Source organism: Mustela erminea, chromosome 12 (assembly GCF_009829155.1).
Source record: "Mustela erminea isolate mMusErm1 chromosome 12, mMusErm1.Pri, whole genome shotgun sequence".
Taxonomy (NCBI): Eukaryota; Metazoa; Chordata; class Mammalia; order Carnivora; family Mustelidae; genus Mustela; species Mustela erminea.
In genome coordinates, this window is record NC_045625.1 from 47,972,734 (window position 1) to 47,990,957 (window position 18,224).

Here is an 18,224-nt window from a genome sequence, read left to right on the forward strand (position 1 = left end):
ACACTTGACTGTTCAGGGGCTCCTAACACATCAACTGTCACACTGCTCCCTTGGACCATGCTTAGTGGAATACAGCCCCAGGATGCCAACCAGCCACAGACACTTTACATAATATCTTCCCAAACCAAGAATCAGTGGTTTTATCTGAGGTGAGGGATTATATTCTGCAGTGAGCGTGCACCTGTGCACACTGTGTGTACACACACACACACACACACACACACACACAGTTTTAATAGCTTTGACTAAGTCCTATTATCGTCGTTCTCTCGAGTAAAATATACTTAACTATCCTGAACCAATGCTGAAGAGATCCACTAGTAGCCTCTGGGAGTTATGACAGAAGCAAGCTTGGGAATAATATGCTTTTCTGAATAAATTCTAGACCAGAACTGAAATTCAGGTGACTTTTTCATAAGCCATGGCAAAAAAAAAAAAAAAAAAAGGATTGTCACAATTCTCTTCTACAAGGTGATTTTTTCATTCTTGAGCCCAACATACTGTCCCCATGTATCCCAACAGGAGGTCAATAGGAGGGATTTTTTTTTTTTAAATAAATGAAGCATATCCTTCAGTGACTGACCTGCATGCAGCAGTACCAACCATCACCTAACCAAAAGAGTTTTTTATTAAGGACTGTGTCAGGGTATTGTGCTTGGTTTGCACATGTGGTTACTGCCTTAATTCCAGTGTTATTTTTTTCTCTATATACAATCAATCTGAAGCCATATCACAATGATGTATACTAATGCAATGGTTGTAAGGCAACCTGTACCCCTGAGGGAGTCATGCTGGGCCACTTACTGGTTGTCACTGACTATTCAGAGTCAACAGCCCTTCAAATGATGATCTTAATTTTAGAAAAATGGAAACTTCCTCCAAAAATGTCATTATCTAGTGTCACTGTCATTATCTAGTAAAATACTCATCAGCACTAAAAGGCAAATATTTCAGATTCCTCTGTTGGAGAAGTTAGGAAGGTGGGAACCATGAATTAATACACTGGTCAGTACAGTGCTCACACACAGGCCAAAAAAGGAAGGATGCTGTCCAAACAGATCATTAGAGCAAAGTGAAAATTGGCACTGATTCTGAGGGCATTCAGTCTTGGGAAGAGCTTCCTGGTGTCCTTCCCCAGCCTCTTCTGCAGGTGCAAAGTCAAGTCAGAGAGACAGAGGTGGAAGGTAATCTAGGAACTGGCATGAATCCTTCGGGTTTCTCCAGGTAGCATGATTAAATTAACCACAAGTGTAAACTTGTCAAGCCCTAAAACCAGCAGCATCTCCTCCTAAACTAATGACGAGGGGAGCCAGAGCCAAGATAGGATGAGATGGGTTGCCTGGAATTAAACTGCCATGGCTCATTTTTAGTTGTAGAACGTGTTGCTTGAAAGATACTGAAGAAAGAGCATGAACACAGATGGTGAAGAAAATGCCATTTGTAGCAATAGTGGCAAAGGGAAAAAAAAAATCGCTTTCAAGTTTTAAGTCTTTAAAAAACATGCTGCGTTCTGTCACACACACGAGATATGGAACAGTGAATTCACATGCAAAGGGCAGCCTTGTGTTCGTGTCCAGAGCCAGGCCTATAAATAAAAATGCTGGTCAACAGAACAAAATGAGCATTCTAGAAACGTTTTCATTTATGATCACAGAGACGAAGCCAATCTTCCCAATCATCTGACAGATGTTTCCAAGAGCTGAAAATGATCATCTGAAAGACAGTATTTCCCTAGATCAATAGCAGTTCTCATAAAGGTTTCACATAATGGTGTCTGCACAAAGCTATGTAAATTATAAATGCAAACTTAACCACTGGTTTCAAACTGAAATTTAAATATAGCATAATGCCATCCAGTTTACCCACATCGACACTGTCTCTTGGCTTCGGACAGACTGTTCATTTCTGCCAACCAGGGAAGTTTAAGGACAGTGAGCGTCGTAACAGGCTGCCTGTCCCCGCTATCCGATTTCCGGTGCGGGGAACATTCCAATTCAGTGCACACCTAAATATCCATGACATTCCAATATTCACGTTGTACCACACTGCAATCAACCTGGATATATAAAATTCTAAGGCTTGTTTCAAAATAAAGACTAAGTGGGACGGACAACACAACCAAAGTAGATTCATGCACAAGAAAACTTTCCCATCTTGTGGAATTTTCCGCCTGGTCTTTGCTACTCGGTTAGCTCCATTCAAGGGTAAAGCTAGCCATCCAACACTGAGCAAATGGAATAAAGCACACGGCATAATATGCACAGATTAAGACTCTTTAAGGATTATAAAAATGTAGCCAGGGCACGGGATAAAAGCAATCTTTAAAACTGGGTACATGCAGTTCTCAGTTAGCCTGGGTGATTCTCACCTCCCTCAGGCAGCAGGGATCCTCCAGGCTTTTCCTCCCATTTTATAATGACATCAATAATCAATAATTATTTTCACCCTTGGAAACCAGGGGGAAAAGCAGCTTTTTCCTTTTTAGGCCACTTTTCCTCGTGTCTATTACACGGATCTATGCAGGTCATTCAGCTAAGCACGGAATGATTTTCAAGTTGACATCACCTTCGTAAGAGCCACCCCCCAAACACACTAATACCTTCGGGATGGCATTCTGGGAAGACTGATGCACCCACAGAAAAGAAAAAAGCACCGATGCGCCCATTTCAAAAAGTTGGGCTGACACCAGCACGCTCGCGAGCGCACGTGCCTGCGGTGCCGCCTGCCCCGTCACAAAGACGAAAAGGAGGAGTATTTTCATCGACTGTACCTGAGTTTCTCCTCACACAAGCGAGAGAGAAACATCCCCAAAGCCAGGCCCATGTGGATCTGCACGGCTTGAGACTCATCAGCTCTCGGTTTCCCAGGTAACCTGGCAGTCAGCATGTTCAGGATTTCCTCAACCTTCTCTTTGCAAGAAATAATGAAAACTGGCACGAGGAGAGACAAAGCCGTGGCGGCAGCGGAGCGGGCGATCGCGCTAGCGGTGTTTTCACCAGAATAGGATTTCTAGGACATGCCAAAGGAAGAAAACAGGGGTTGGCCTTTTGTTTAAAACATGAAGGAAGCGCACCTGTCACAGAGTGTCAGAGGCACCGCACCACAAGATCCGCGGCTCTTAGAGCTGCCACTCTCCCCCCACACCCCCATCCCCCGCCAATCAAAAATATCATTTAAAATCATCTGTATCTGTGTTTGTCTAGGTAGTAGGTTCCCTCTTCACCCTCCCTTACTGAAACAATTTGCTCCTAGACAGCTGATTAGTAATATCCTTTTACATTTGGAAAAAAATAAATAAGTAAGGGTCTTCTTTGAAAGGGTGTGAATTCCCTCACTATAAAGCCTGAAAAAAATGTCACTGTTTTGAAAGACCACGTGTGTTTACTAAAAAACAAAACAAAATGAAACAAAAAAACTAAAGTGAAGTTACCCAAGCTTGGAGAAACCACCAAGCCATATTTATAAATGCCCAGAAAGCCAGTTTTCCAGGAGAGAGAGGAAGCGTGTGTGCGGTGGAGGTGGCAGTAGGGGGTTGGGGGTGGGGGGGTTAAAGTTTAGTACGAAGGAAGAAGTGTAAGTTTAGCACAGGGATCTATTGGCAGATCTCCCAAACTTTTTGGTGGGAATGCTTCCCAGTAGATGGATTATTTCCTACAGGGGGTTAATTCCTTTTAATTAAAAAGGAAGTTGAAATCCTAAAAGCCTTTGGTTACAAAGCAATAACCAGCTATTCAAAACGAAATGGAGAGCTCTATATGCTCCTTCCTATATGTAATTATGGGAAAAGAAATGAATAACAGCCCTAATAAAATGGCAGGGCAGCTGAGTATGAACAGCTTCTACAAGAATTCTACAAGAATCCCATGTATAGACATTATATACATTTATAAATATGTCTCAAGTGGGGAAGAAAGCCCGTTTATCATTCCACATTATTACCCACTTCAAATTTTCAGACACACCATAAAGGCCATTCTGTCCCTTGCAATCAAAGCACATTAAAAAGTGTGTTTAATTCTGTACCCATTTGCTCTCTAAGCTTCAGTACTTCAAGGACAAAAATCAAACATGTGCTAAGGTATTCTTTAAGTTAACATAGCATTATTGTAATGACAATACTATTCAAAATGACCCAGCTGCTCCAACACTGGAAGTCAAGAAAGTGGCTTTCGAATCAGTGCTTTGAAGAAGTAGAATAATGCAAAAATCACAATGGTAAGAGGCAACCCTGAGCTGGCTACTAGGGAGATTATTTTTATTGGTTTGCAAGAACTAAGCAGCATGATTAGGAATCTCATAGAATATCCTGGCCTGGTGAATATCTGAACCAGAGAGCTACTGCAAAGGCCTCCACATAAACTAGATTTCCGTCCGTCATTAAAGGAGTAAGAATACTTCCAACAGCAACCAAAGGATCATAATGCAAAGATTTCTTTGAGGAAAATCCAAATTCCAACTTAATTCTATATTATCTACAAGTCATTTCTTTGTCCCCAAATATAGTTAAAAATCCTAGTTCCAGACCCCAAGGCCCGGATGAATATGTAACAGGTCCTCCCAAAAGCAGGAGGCCAGAGGCATGCAGAATGCTGTACGGAGACGAGAAGGGAATGGAGTTTCAGGCACAATCCATGATCTTAGCAACAGTTCATGACCTGTGCTATATTTTTATTCAAATTGACTATAATCCTCTGCCACTCAGCTGATTGTCCCATGATCACTGTAATTCCCTAAGCAATGGAGACTGATAAGGCAGAACCAAAATAATTCTGGGCAGATACAGAAATAAAACATGCACTACAGCCAATGAAGGGGAAATAAAACCTTAAGAAAAGAGGTATATTTTTAGTTTGTTTCAAATCTTAGGATACTAGCATGTAAAAAAGAGGGACTAAGTGACAGGTGCAACAATACTCCTTGGTATGTTTAGAGTATTTCAAAAGTTATAGGAGGTGATCCTCGCAAATCTTTCATAAAGTTGGCATGGCATTAATTTTTACCTTCGTTGTACAGGTAAGGAAAATAAAATGATGGGTTAGATATCGGGCCAACGGTCACAAAACCAATAAGGGGCAGAGCTGGGGCTATAATCAGTATAGATAATACTGTTCGATTGCCTCATTTTCCAAGTTAGGACACAAAGGTCCAAAGAGACTTACGTGAACTGCCCATGGTCACATATTCCAGAATTTTAAAAAACCAGGACTAGAAACTCAGGGCTCCCAATCTTTAGCCAATATTTATTTCACTACAACTATAGCTCTTGTCTCTGATCACACATGGGAATCAACTAGAGACCTTTCAAAACACTGATGGTGCCCAGGGTCCATCCCTAAGCAATTAAATCAGAGGAGAGGCCTGCAGGGCAGTACTTCTTTTTTTATGTATACAGAGATTTCAAATACATACACGTTCCTCAGGTGATTCCAACATAAAGCTAAAACTGAGAATGATCACACCACGGTATGGCTTTTGTATGGACAACTAATACAAGTAGCCTCGACCCTTGACTTTTCCGATCATTTTTAAAATTTTCTTTCTCAGACTTACATAATAAAATGAGGAGAAAACTTGGCCTCTGGGTTGGTAATGGCTATCCACAATGACCAGGAGTGTATCCGACACCATGGAAACCCACTCCTTCATTGAAAGGAAATTGGGCTGAACCTGCAGAGGAAGGAAAACATGAAGTGAGGGGCGACCGGGGGTCTCAGTTGGGGAAGTGTCCAGACTCTGGATTTTGGCTCAGGTCATGATCTCAGGATCCTGGGATCTACTCCAGATCATCGTGCTCAGCGCTCAGCAGAGTCTGCTTGAGGATTTTCTCCCCTCCCCCTCTGCCCCTTCCCCTGCTCAATTTCTCTCTCTTTCTCAAATAAAGAAGTTAAAAAAAAAAAGAAAGAAAGAAAACATAAAATGATAATAGAAAAAAAAAGAAAAGAAAACATAAATATTATTTCTAGATCTGGGGCACAACCCCCTTCTGTATTAAAGAGTACAGTGCTATTATCAAAAAGTAACCTTCAGGGCACCTGGGTGGCTCTGTCAGTTAAGCATCTGCCTTCAGCTCGGGTCATGATCCCAGAGTCCTGGGATCGCGTCCCACATCGAGCTCCCTGCTCAGTGGAGAGCCTGCCTCTCCCTCTCCCTCTGCATGCTGCTCTGCCTACTTGTGCTCTCTGTCAAATAAATAAAATCTTAAAAAAAAAAAAAAAAAGTAACCTTCAGCTGCCAGGACATTAGGAGGCAGATAGTTATTTAACAAATACACATCCTTGGTTTATGCCCCAACAGGAATAAGATTTACCTTTTTTTTTTTTTTTAAAGATTTTATTTATTTATTTGACAGAGAGAGATCACAAGTAGGCAGAGAGGCAGGCAGAGAGAGAGGAGGAAGCAGGCTCCCTGCTGAGCAGAGAGCCCGATGCGGGACTCGATCCCAGGACCCTGAGATCATGACCTGAGCCGAAGGCAGGGGCTTAACCCACTGAGCCACCCAGGCGCCCCAAGATTTACCTTTTATACAAGACAAGCAGAAGTGAGAGGATGGGGATTAGAAAACAGAGCTCTCCACAGCCCACCTGTGTTTAGTGAGGGTGACGTGGGGCTTTTAAAGGAGAGACGTGCAGAGAGAGAAACTCAAAATGCCTCATTTCTCTGACTTGCCATTTCACAAAGGAGGCAATAAGAAGCAGCCTACAAAATTATCAACACCATCTTTAGCATTTCTACTTACTACCACCACAGATTTATCATTCTGAATCATCACAACATTTGCCTAGCTAATTAGGTATGAAAGCACAAATGATCTTCAGTTGGGAAAAGAAAAGGAAAGAGAATGCAAAAATCCAAAACAACAACAAAACCCAACTCACTAAAAAGAGACCTTGGTTTTAAAAATCACTCATGACCGTGGATGTCAAAAGCATCCAGGGACACCTGGATGGCTCAGTTGGTTGAGCAGCTGCCTTCAGCTCAGGTCATGATCCCAGCGTACTGGGATCGAGTCCCGCATCGGGCTCCTTGCTCGGCGGGGAGCCTGCTTCTCCCTCTGCCTCTGCCTGCCATTCTGTCTGCCTGTGCTCGCTCTCTCTCTGACAAATAAATAAAATCTTTAAAAAAAAAAAAAAAGCATTCATTAACTCACATGGTCACCCCCAGGTGGTGCAAACAACAAAGGTCAATGCCCTATTAAGCATCCTTGAAATTAATAGCTTGACTCAAGGAAGGCCTTCTTCCCAGGCTGTTTGGCTCTCAGTCATATGCAGATTGGAACAAAGTTTGAAAGCCTCAACGTTCATCAAATAAGGAGTGAATTTGTGCTGACAACCAAAGACAAGGCGATGAAGAACAAAAGCAGAGCTCCAGGTGGTGTGGCTTCTCCATGTTCTGTGTACTATGTGTTTTAGCACAGAACCAAAGAGTGGGGAAAGAAAGAATAAGATGGCCTGGAACTCAAACTCAGAGGTAGACCCCTGGTTATCAGTGGGGCAAATTATCTGCTCGACTGCCCCAAATCAGGGATCCTAGAAAGGCACTTTTAACTTTTTAGGTTGCAGATTCTACTTAGCATGTTGTCTCTGCTAAGTACTCTATGCGTCTTTCAAGGATAGAAAACACCTTTCTCAGCATTAAAGTAAGATTGTGCATTTAAAGTTAAATTTTCTTAGGGTAACTACACTTTTATCCTTCATGCAATAATTGCCTGGTCTCTTTCCCTTCTGCACAGGTTATATATGTTTGTAGCTTTTGCCACACAGCCTGTTCTCTGGTTTACTGGTAATGGCACCCTTTGGAGAATTCCCTCCTCCAGGACTTGAAGCTTAGTTAAATGCTCAATGAAGCTACCCATCCAACCTGCCCAAGGGGTGGGCACGAGACCCATGGGACTCTAAATCTTGAGTGACACAAGCACAGTACATGACCAGAGCGGATCCATCCCAGGGGCAGTGGTCCGTCTGCTGTGATGGTTCTCCTATCACTTCCTGTGCCTAATGCTCTTCCCCAAACCCAGTTTTAAGCTTTGCCTTCAATTCCATGGACTTCCGGATGCCCTATTTTTCCGCTTTTCTAATTTAGATGAGAGTTAGTCCTTTGCTTGCAAACAAAAAACTCCACCATGAAAAAAGAGTACGGATGGCCCAGAAGACAAGCTGAGGGAACAGAGACAGGCTGAATGGCGTTGAAAAAAGCCCGGTTCTTGCAGCAAGAAGTCCTATGATGGTTACTATGACTGAGCACCTAGTATCCACCAGCCGTCGAGCTCTACAAATATTCATTCATTTGATCCTCAGAGCAATCATGTCCGTTGAGTACCTCTATCCCCACTTTACAGATGGGGGAAGGGGCTTTGCAAGGGAAAGTTACCAAAAACAGACCACAGAGCTAGCAAGTGCAAGTACTGGGATTTAAATACAGAACTCTCCTACTCCAAAGCCTATGTTTTTTAACCACTTGGCTATATTGTCTCCAGATAATGATAGCTACTAGATAATGGGGCTAAAAAGAATAATAAATCCAAGCCTTTTTATTTTGACAGATATGAATTATCTGAAAAAGTACATTGGAAATGAACATTGGCCAGCTCGCCACATGTTTAATTAAGAAATAAATGCCTTGCAAAAACGAATAGGCACTTTGTCATTGACATCTACAATTAAAATGCAAAGTACAATTTTTTTCAGTCAGTAAACACTGCTTATTTATCATTTTTTGACAGCATTGTTCACTTTCAGTAAGCCTAGTTAACCTCCTAAGATTGGTTACCACTGATGTAATCACAAAAAGACAACCCCTGTTGCATAAAATTGGTACCTTCAAATGGAAATGACCACTTAACTGTGATGGAGAAAGCAAAACAGAAAAGCAGCAAGGAAGAGTGTCTGAGGAGCCCCTCGAGCTCGCCCGCCCTGTAAAGACCCATGGAGCAGTCTAACCGTGCTGCCGCAGGCATGGGCTCTAACCTCATAAACTCAGGGCCAGGCTTAAAGAGGCTTCTCAGTTTTCAAACGGTGCCCAACTGGTTCAAATCACCCTTAACTCACCTCCGGGACCCCCTCCGAGTCTGAGGAAAGGCTGGCTTCGTGTTTGGATACGACCACAGCGAGGCTGCTTAAGGCTAACAGCGCGTTGCCCTTGACCACTGGGCTCTCTCTGTTCAAAAAGAAAAAAATTCCAAGAGAGGATTTGGGGGCATTAACAGGGAAAAGAGAAGGTGTTATTACACAGAAGGCAGATGAGGTCAAAACAGCACTTCCATTCCCTCAGAGCTGTAGCCCCACACATCCGCTTGCGCCCTGATGTTTTTGCCTTCTTCTGACACTGGTGTGGATTTCTTATTCTCCTCTAAGGGTATGGTCATTCATTCAGCTTTTTTATGGGGGGGGGGGGGGTGTGGCGCTACAAATCTAAGCTCATGTATCTAAGTTCGTTCTTTCTAAAGTTTTTATTCCATCGTTGGATGAGGCATTTCGTAAGTTGTGTCTTTCTGTTTCATCTTTGGCCAATATAAATTGTATTGATTTGCGTGGAAAAGACGAGCGGAGACAGTTGTGTGAATGAGTACAGTAGAATGCAACTGGCCTCTGGCTCTTCTCAGGCGCTGGTGTGTGGACAGCACCTTTTGCCAGCAACCTGCCATGCTGGTTACTATAATTATTACCATTATCCTCCCCTTCTTTTCTTTGAGATGCCAAAGCAAGCAACCTTAAAGGCAGTTTGTGATATAACCTAGAGACCCTAGATAAGATTGAGAGATGGAGAGTTGCCCTCTCCTGTTATCCAAATAGTGTTTTGTTTTTTTTTTTATGAACAGCAACAAAATCTTTAATGTGACTTCTGGATTTAGTATCAAGAAAACTGAACCTTTTCAAATATACTTACCACCTGAAAATGAACACTTAATATTTTTCCGTTATTCCAACGTGATTCTATAGAAGAAAAGTCTTCAGTGGGACACTGATGAGAGGCTCTTGGCTGGCCACCTCTGTCCGAGCACCCAAATTCTCGGACATTCCACTCTGTCCTGGTTGGGGGTTCCCATAACTACAGAGATTGTTTCCCAAAAGCTGGATTTGAGACCTGAACATGAATCTGTGGGTACATGCTAGAATGACTCCCGCTCACCCCAGTACAAGAACAGGACAGATCTGTGGAGTGAGGAGACTTGCAGCTCTGCTCCCCATGCAGGCCGAGGACCTCCAGTCCCAGGCCACAATGACCACAGAACCTGTGAGTTATGGGTATACAAAGGTGAGTACGCACACACACGTTCTCGCATTTTTGTTTCCACTGGGTAAGAACAGGATTCAGGACTTGCCATGATCAAGTTCCTCCATTTACCTATCCACGGAACCCCTCCCGCCTTCTCCCTCTCCGCCTTGGGGTGGTTAAACTTGGTGAAGGCTTCCTTTGCGCACTTGCTCATTCTGTTCGCTCCTGCTTAATTCGTTCCTCCGCAAGGCTTGTCATAATTTGATAACACAACAATGTTTATATTGAGGGATGAGGTGAGGAGAGAAACTAGGAGGAAGACCTGAAGGTTAAGCAGATGCCTTCAACCTAGGTTTTGCTAGACTTCTGCAAAGAGAATCACTGGGATATGGATAATAACAATAATTAAAAAAAAACCACCAGGAAGCTGGACAAGGTCTGTGCACTCCAAGGTGCCCAAGCCATAACATCACTTAACAAAACCAAAATTAAATCTTCTATTTCTAATATGATCTCTTTCCTTTAGCTGAGAATATCCTGAAGCCTGTCCTGCTACAAAACAGCCATCGATCCCTAAAGTTATAGTGAAAAAAGAAAGAAAAAAAAAGTTTCAAATTCTGAGTGATCTCACAATTCGATCCCTGGTTTTTATGACCCTACAGAAAAACTCAGATGGTCACCAGAAACTGGGTGTCAAATCATTTAACACAAGGATATTAGGGGTGCCTGGGTGGCTGAGGTCATGATCCCAGGGTCCTGGGATGGGGTCCCACATCTGGATCCCCGCTCAGCGGGGAGCCTGCTTCTCCCTCTGCCTGCCACTCCCCCTGCTTATGCTTGCTCTTTCCCTCCATCTCTCTCTCTCTCTTTCTCTGTGCCAAATAAATAAATAAATACTTATAAAAAAAATCCAAGGATATGAGACAAGATGACATGAAAAGTCCTTCTGTAACCCTGAAATTCCAGAAGAACATTTAGCCTCCATTTCAAAACAGAGCCCTCAAATGATTTTGTTTCAGAAGTTCCACTGGTCTCGACATCCCCAACATGCATTGTTCTTGTAAAATGGAAAAAAATGTATTTAAAGCCACTAGGGATTAGACCTTTGCTTGAAGACTAAATGCATATTTGGACATTAATCTCTGAATAGAAAAAAAGTATATCACAGTCCATGCAGTGAATGCTCAGGCCAAGCTACACACTTCACAAGGGTGCTGTGCACAGCCTTTGGTCAACTTGGCCTTCCCTGCATGCCCAGCACGGTGACTTATGAAGGGGAGACACTCGATACATATTTAGTGAAAAAATTCACGGAGGAGCCGGCCAGGTGAAAATCTACAACTGGGTTCAGCAAAAACTCATCAGCTTGTGGATCAAATAACTATCCCCTACCAGTCAGGCAGTGGTAACTAATTTGCATAATAACATGTCAGCATCAGTACAGTATTTATCTAGGCAACACCACTAGCATTTTAATTAAACTGTCCTTTGGAACAAACTGATGCCATTAACCTAATTAAAAAGCACAGGGAAGGATGAGCTACAAGAATGCTTTCTTAGGGACAAAGTATTACATTATATATTAGTAAAGTGAACCCGTCCTTTGGGGATTTTCATCTTTGGGTTCAGATCTATTTCATTAATAATAATGAAAACAAACTTATATCAATCACTGGGGTTTATCTGTGTTCTGATTCTCCCTGAGCCCTATCCTTGATGGTTTAAAACTGCTCTTAAATGAGCAAATCAGTCTAATCCTGTGACTGCATTTAACTTACAGCTCAGAACAAAGTGAGTCTTACAATGGTCCAAACCAGCCTGTGGCAGCCATGATCTAAGAAAGGGAAGGCTAAGCTGGCAGCAGGTGGTGGTAGGGTCCTCCCATGGTTGGAGGAAGCCAGTGGGAAAAAGTAAAGAGAGGGCAACAGAGTAATTTTTTTCCTCCTGAACTATCATTAATCTCTCAGACTCTGAACCTCGCTTGCTGTCATACCTACTATTGTCAGCATTGCTTTAATAAGATAAGGTCTATAAAATACTTTGAAATTTTTGATGAAAAGGTTTAGCACCATGAAAACATGAATTATTTTTATTCCCTACCACTGAGAATGTGAACACACTCTTCCTAGGTATTAGTCATGAAACGATGCTTTGCAAATCTGAAGATTAAAATCTTGTTGAAATAAAATTTTAGAATGGAAAATGCAAAAGCTACTAGAGAGGCAAAATTATAGTCTAATAGAAAGCTGCTAGATTCTTCAACATTTACGGTTTTTGCTGCAAATGTCAGAGCACTCTTTTTAACAGGATGTAAGTAGGCTACATAATGGAACAAACTACTAAAGGTAAAGGTCAAAGACAGCCCCTGACCCAGCACCCCCTCCCTTCCATATGCAGCTGAGGGCTCCCCCACTGTGTCTGCAATTCACCAAACTGGATAAGCAGACACAAATGAGTCCCTAGCGAAGCCTCTCTGTACTTTAGTTTTCACTTTGTCAACAGATATGTCAACAGATATTTCCCAGTGCCTCCCACAGAACTGAGTGCAAGGGAGGATTACCACTTCTATCTCCCTTTATTCAGAAGACATGAGGCTGAATAGTGATCATGTACTGCGATCAGACTTCATCATTACGTGCCTGCTTAAGAAATTACTGGTAGAAAGCGAACTCTCAGGTAGATCATGTTCTTTGTTTTTGTTTTTACCCTACAGGAAAACCTATTTAGCCACGGAAGGCTCTGGGACATGATAGGGATAAACTATACTACAATTAAATATGTCTAGATAATGCGGACACATGAAATCCTCCAGGTCAAAGGTCAATCCACGTCATTTGGTGGATAAGAATAAAGGAAGTCCTACAGAAAAGGCAGCAGCTAAAGGTGACAGTGGAAGGGAGAAGCGGTGGTAACTGACACGTAACTTACTGCCAGAAACAATTACTCAGCTTGTTAGCAAAGGAACCTGAAGAGATTGTTCCAGCAAGTTCATTAGGGTGTAATTTTCTGTTGAGAGTTGGCTTAAGATAAATAAAAAGCCTCAAGGTGGTAATACTTGTTATTTTTGTTAAAATAACCATAAGGTCATGATTGAAACTGCCATTTTCATGAGTCTTCATGCTCGTTTTAGGTATTTAAAAATTCAATTTTTAGATATCCTGGACGCAGGAACACAAAGGGAATGAAAGGAAGTAGTACTCTGATTTATTTCCTGGCTCACAGTTGAGATTTAATAACCTATTTGCAGAACCCACATAATTCACATTAGCAAGAATTTCTCCTTCCCTCAGCAGCCCCCACCCCTGCCCCAAACCAAGTGAGAATCCTTTAAATCTAAGTCAAAGCACGGGGCACTCTGTTAGGTGTACAACAAGGGCACGACCTCAGAGACTCTTGATGTCAAAGTCATGTTTGTATTGATTCCTCCATATTCTCACAAAAAAGACATGAACTTAAGAATTAACACAAGAAAGGATAACAACTGATTGATAAAAAAAAGAAAAGAAAAAATCCTTTAAAATTCTTAAAGTTAGGACATACCCTAAAGGGAGAAATGGTATGCACCTACCAGGAAAAAAAAAAAAAATGTTTAAACAAAATTTTTGGTAAGAGACTCTTACTTGGCCGCCGCCTTGGTGATCTCCTCCGTCAACATGTCTCGGACCCTGCAATAAAGATTGAAAATAGGTGCAGGAGTTTATGTTGGAGTAAGAACCCAATCTTTTTGCTTGCCTCTGGCAATAACTCCAAATCCTAAAACGACATATGTGGAACTTTAGTGTAAGGTGAAAAAACTGCAATGGAGGCTTTCCTTCAAGGACTTTCCCCCTGCCTGTTTCTTAGGTCACTTACTGGAGGCAGGAAAGAAGGTGACGGTAACCAAGGAGCGACATGCAGGCAGCGTCACGATGGTGTCACCTCTTCAACTGAGCGGTGGCTGTACAGGTGTCCCTTATGTTTTATTCTGCTATGGGCTGAAAGTTTGTGTTCCCCCCAAACTCATATGTTACAATCTCCACACCCCATGTAGAGCGTTTGGAGGTGAGGCCTTGGGGAGGTCGTGAGGGTAGGGAGCTCGTGAGGGGATGAGCGCCCTTGTTCAGAAGAAACACAGTGGTTGCTCTCTTTCCTGTGAAAATACAGGGAGAAGGCAGCCACTCGCAGGCCCTCCCCAGCACAAATCTCCCGGTACCTCGATCTGCATTTTCCAGCCTCCAGAACCATGAGAAATACCTGTTATTTAAGCCATCCATCCAGTCTATGGTACAGCAGTCTAAACTAAGTCTAAACTAAGACATTCTCTCGTTTTTGGCAGAAGAGCTCACTAAAATAGCAATTTACTATGTCCAAATTGTAGCTAATGGAATCATCACTACAGAAAATAAAATTACAATGGTTCTAAAATCACTCTGGAGCCGAAAAAAAATAATTACACATGTGGATTGGAAGATGGTGTACTCAATTCAAATATTCACAAGATAAAATCTCTTTTCACCATAAAAGCCTTGAGATCAGGAACAACCATGGACTGCCATATTTACATTTTGAAGAAGCAATCGTAAGTATTTTCACTATACACCTTAAGTTTCTTAAGTTCAAAACTCTTTATAAACATAAAATTTTGCAAATGTTATAGCTGCATTATTTTCACTAGAAATATTTTTAAAATCTTAGCTATCTGCAGTCTCGGAGAATGACTTGATCTTCACAGCCAAGTTTTTCAAATAGCTGCAAACACTGTTCCTACAGACTATAAGCCTGCATTCTATAAAACTACTTGACAATAAATTTCTCTAAAATATATTGTCCTAGGGAGCACCTGGGTAACTCAGTCAGTTAAGTGGCTGGCTTCAGCTCAGGTCATGATCTCAGGTTCCTGGGATCAAGCCCCATGTCCGGGTCATTGCTCAGCAGGGAGTCTGCTTCTCCTTTTCCCTCTATGTACTCTCTCTCTCTCTCTCTCTCTCAAACAAATAAATAAAATTAAATTAGAATATATTGTCCCATCTCAGTCTTCCTAAATGGAGTATGCTGCATTCAGTGTGGGGTTTTTTTACTGGTCAATGGGGAATTTTTACAAATGATGACCTGCCTATAGTTCTATGCTAGGCCAAACCTTCAACTTATGGGCTGGTGCCCACCTCTTACTGCCTGCTCTGTCTGCTGCACCAACTGTTCCTTTGCTACTTGTATAACTCTCCTTAGCAGGTGAACATACTATAATACCTACCATCTTCAAGGAAGAAAACACTCTCCAGTGACTGCCCCATTTTGCTGCTTCTCATACATTAGAACTTATTTAAGATAGTTCATCTCCTTCCACTCTTTCTAGACCCTTCTATAATCTGGCTTTTGTCCCCACAGCTCCACTAAAACAGCTCCTATAATGGCTGCCAAGCACTTTCAAGAGACCAGGTCTTTCCCAGTTCTCAGTCTCTACCTTTTGCTGCCTCACAGCAACCCTGGACACAACTGGTTTTTCCTTTCTCGAAACACTTTCTTTCCTTGGTTTCAGATTCCATTCTCTCTTGGTTTTCTTCCCACATCACTGACCCACTACTTTCCCTTCATCTGCCCCATATCTAAATGTTGAACTGCTCTGGAGCTCTGTCCTCTGACCTTTTCTCTACCTTTACTTATGCCTTAGACAATCTCATCCAGCATTATGGTTTTAAATGCAGCTGACATGTTGATAATACCCAAATTTATATTTTTAGCCCTGATCTCATCCCCAAACCCTAGACTCACATGGGCAATGACCTACCGGATATCTTCAAATTGGAAGTCTAACTAGCAAGACCCAAATCTGATTCCTACCCCACGGAGACCTGCTTTTCTACTGTCTTCCCCATCTTAGTGAACGGGAAGTTCATACTTTAAGTTATTCACAGTCAAAATCTCAAGACGCCCATCTTTCTGTCACTTTCTTCTTTCCATCTCTCTCTATGTATTTTGGAGATACACGACCAATACACGACCCCCACCAAATGATCGTTTTAGAAGATGAACCTCAAACTATATGTAAAAGAGAATCACAAAGAGGAAGTGAAATCCAAATCCTTAACCTCTAATCTTGAATTTGATGTCCTAATGTTTTAAACTGTGTCGCCATTTTGAAAGTTCATCTAGAAAATGTAACTTAGAATAGAATTGCTTAAACATACACACATGCACATACAGCTTCTGCTTTTCTACAAATGCCAATTATCAGTAAACCAAAACCTAAACTTCAGTAAGCTTTGAATAGATTCTTAGATTCAAGAAACCTGGCCGCTACAGGTAAAGCAATTTAGATTCTAGGCACTTTACCTAGATTTAGGTTGCTGCCACATTAATCTGACAAGGTATTCTTCCTAACCCATGTAACAATTTAAATTGCTTTTAATGTGCCAGCACTTACACATTTCTAGCTAATATAGTGGGAATTCACTTGGGGATGTCTGCCAAAGAAATTAAAACCCTGACACCTTAAAGTTGCTCCTAATAATGAAAATGTCTTGGGGAAAGTAGGGGGAGCGTGGGAGTAGAAGAGTATTCCTTGATGACATGGGAGATGTTAGGAAGACAATGAACTGAGTGGGAAAACAGAATTTTTCCTCTGAAAGCATATGAAATAATCAGTTACAGGGAATAAAAAAAAAAAGGGAAAAGCAACCCATTTTCATGCTGCTTTAGAAAGCCATTTTAAAAATAATTAAAACCGGGGGCGCCTGGGTGGCTCAGTGGGTTAAGCTGCTGCCTTCGGCTCAGGTAATGATCTCAGGGTCCTGGGATCGAGTCCCGCATCGGGCTCTCTGCTCAGCAGGGAGCCTGCTTCCTCCTCTCTCTCTCTCTCTCTGCCTGCCTCTCTGCCTACTTGTGATCTCTCTCTGTCAAATAAATAAATAAAATCTTTAAAAATAATTAAAACCTATGAATAAAGCTCTACTTGTTAGAGCTGGAAAATCCACCTATCAGATCTTCAGTCTCTTCACCTTCTGGCATGTATGTACGTTAAAATTCCCCGCACAAGCTTTTAAACAGTGCCCCTCCCCCCCCGCCCCACCCCACATTAGTTGTTTCCCATGAGGAACGATGAGCAGCGGAAAGCCATCCCCTTACCAGAGCCAGGCGGTGCCTTTTTTGTACTGCACCTCCTCGGGGCCTTCCTTCCCATGTTTCAGCTGCAAGTCCAACTCTCCGGTCCTGCCCTGCAGGACACACAGCATAGATCAGCGTGCAAACTCTATGGCGGAAATGACCTTAACAGTTCTTTGTAAACACTGATCACTGATGTAACAGCCTTTCCCCACTGGCCTCCAGTGTTCGTAATAAAATGTCAGATTATTTAAAAAGAACATGGGAGGAGAGGTAAGTACATCACCATGCAGGTATTTCAACACTCATCAGAGAAGTTTATCCTGGAGCGGCTGCAGATTTGGGGAACTGACTGCACAGCCCTTCATTATGGGACAGCGCATTAAAAGCAGATTTGAGGGGCGCCTGGGAGGCTTAGTAGGTTAAAGCCTCTGCCTTCGGCTCAGGTCATGATCTCAGGGTCCTGGGATCGAGCCCCACATCGGGCTCTCTGTACAGTGGGGAGCCTGCTTCCTCCTCTCTCTCTCTCTGCCTGCCTCTCTGACTACTTGTGCTCTCTCCCTGTCAAATAAATAAATAAAATTTTTAAAAAAAAATTTAAAAGAAGATTTGAATTCCATAGGTCCCATTAAAAACAAACAAACAAAAAAACTTTATCATAATGATCTGCCTCTGTCAGCAGCTGATAATTTTAACGGACACTAAACCAAGATTGGGGTCTGGGCACCAGTACTGTAACAGAATGGGAGAAAATGAGGATACTCATGTAACACTTAAGATTCGGGTCATATATAACCAAAGTTATTCTCAAACATCTGTACATGACATTTTTATTTCATGAGTTTATTAAAGTGGTACCACACTTTTCAACTACTATACACAATAAAACTATAACTACTATCACCCCTTTAAGACTTACTAAGAGCTTCAGATAT

The 18,224-nt window shown here is 42.1% G+C and overlaps 1 protein-coding gene across 4 annotated transcripts in view; it reads right to left on the minus strand.

Moving 5' to 3' along the window:
• Positions 1–18,224, minus strand: part of FOCAD (focadhesin) — a 304,328-nt gene that overhangs the window by 54,215 nt on the left and 231,889 nt on the right. For all 4 annotated transcript variants that reach the window (XM_032306228.1, XM_032306229.1, XM_032306230.1 and 1 more), the window contains 5 exons: positions 17,314–17,402; positions 13,833–13,877; positions 9,045–9,153; positions 5,551–5,667; positions 2,771–3,009 (listed from right to left, as the gene is read on the minus strand). In XM_032306228.1, the coding sequence (XP_032162119.1) occupies positions 2,771–3,009; positions 5,551–5,667; positions 9,045–9,153; positions 13,833–13,877; positions 17,314–17,402 (599 nt within the window). The remainder of the gene's footprint in view (positions 1–2,770; positions 3,010–5,550; positions 5,668–9,044; positions 9,154–13,832; positions 13,878–17,313; positions 17,403–18,224) is intronic.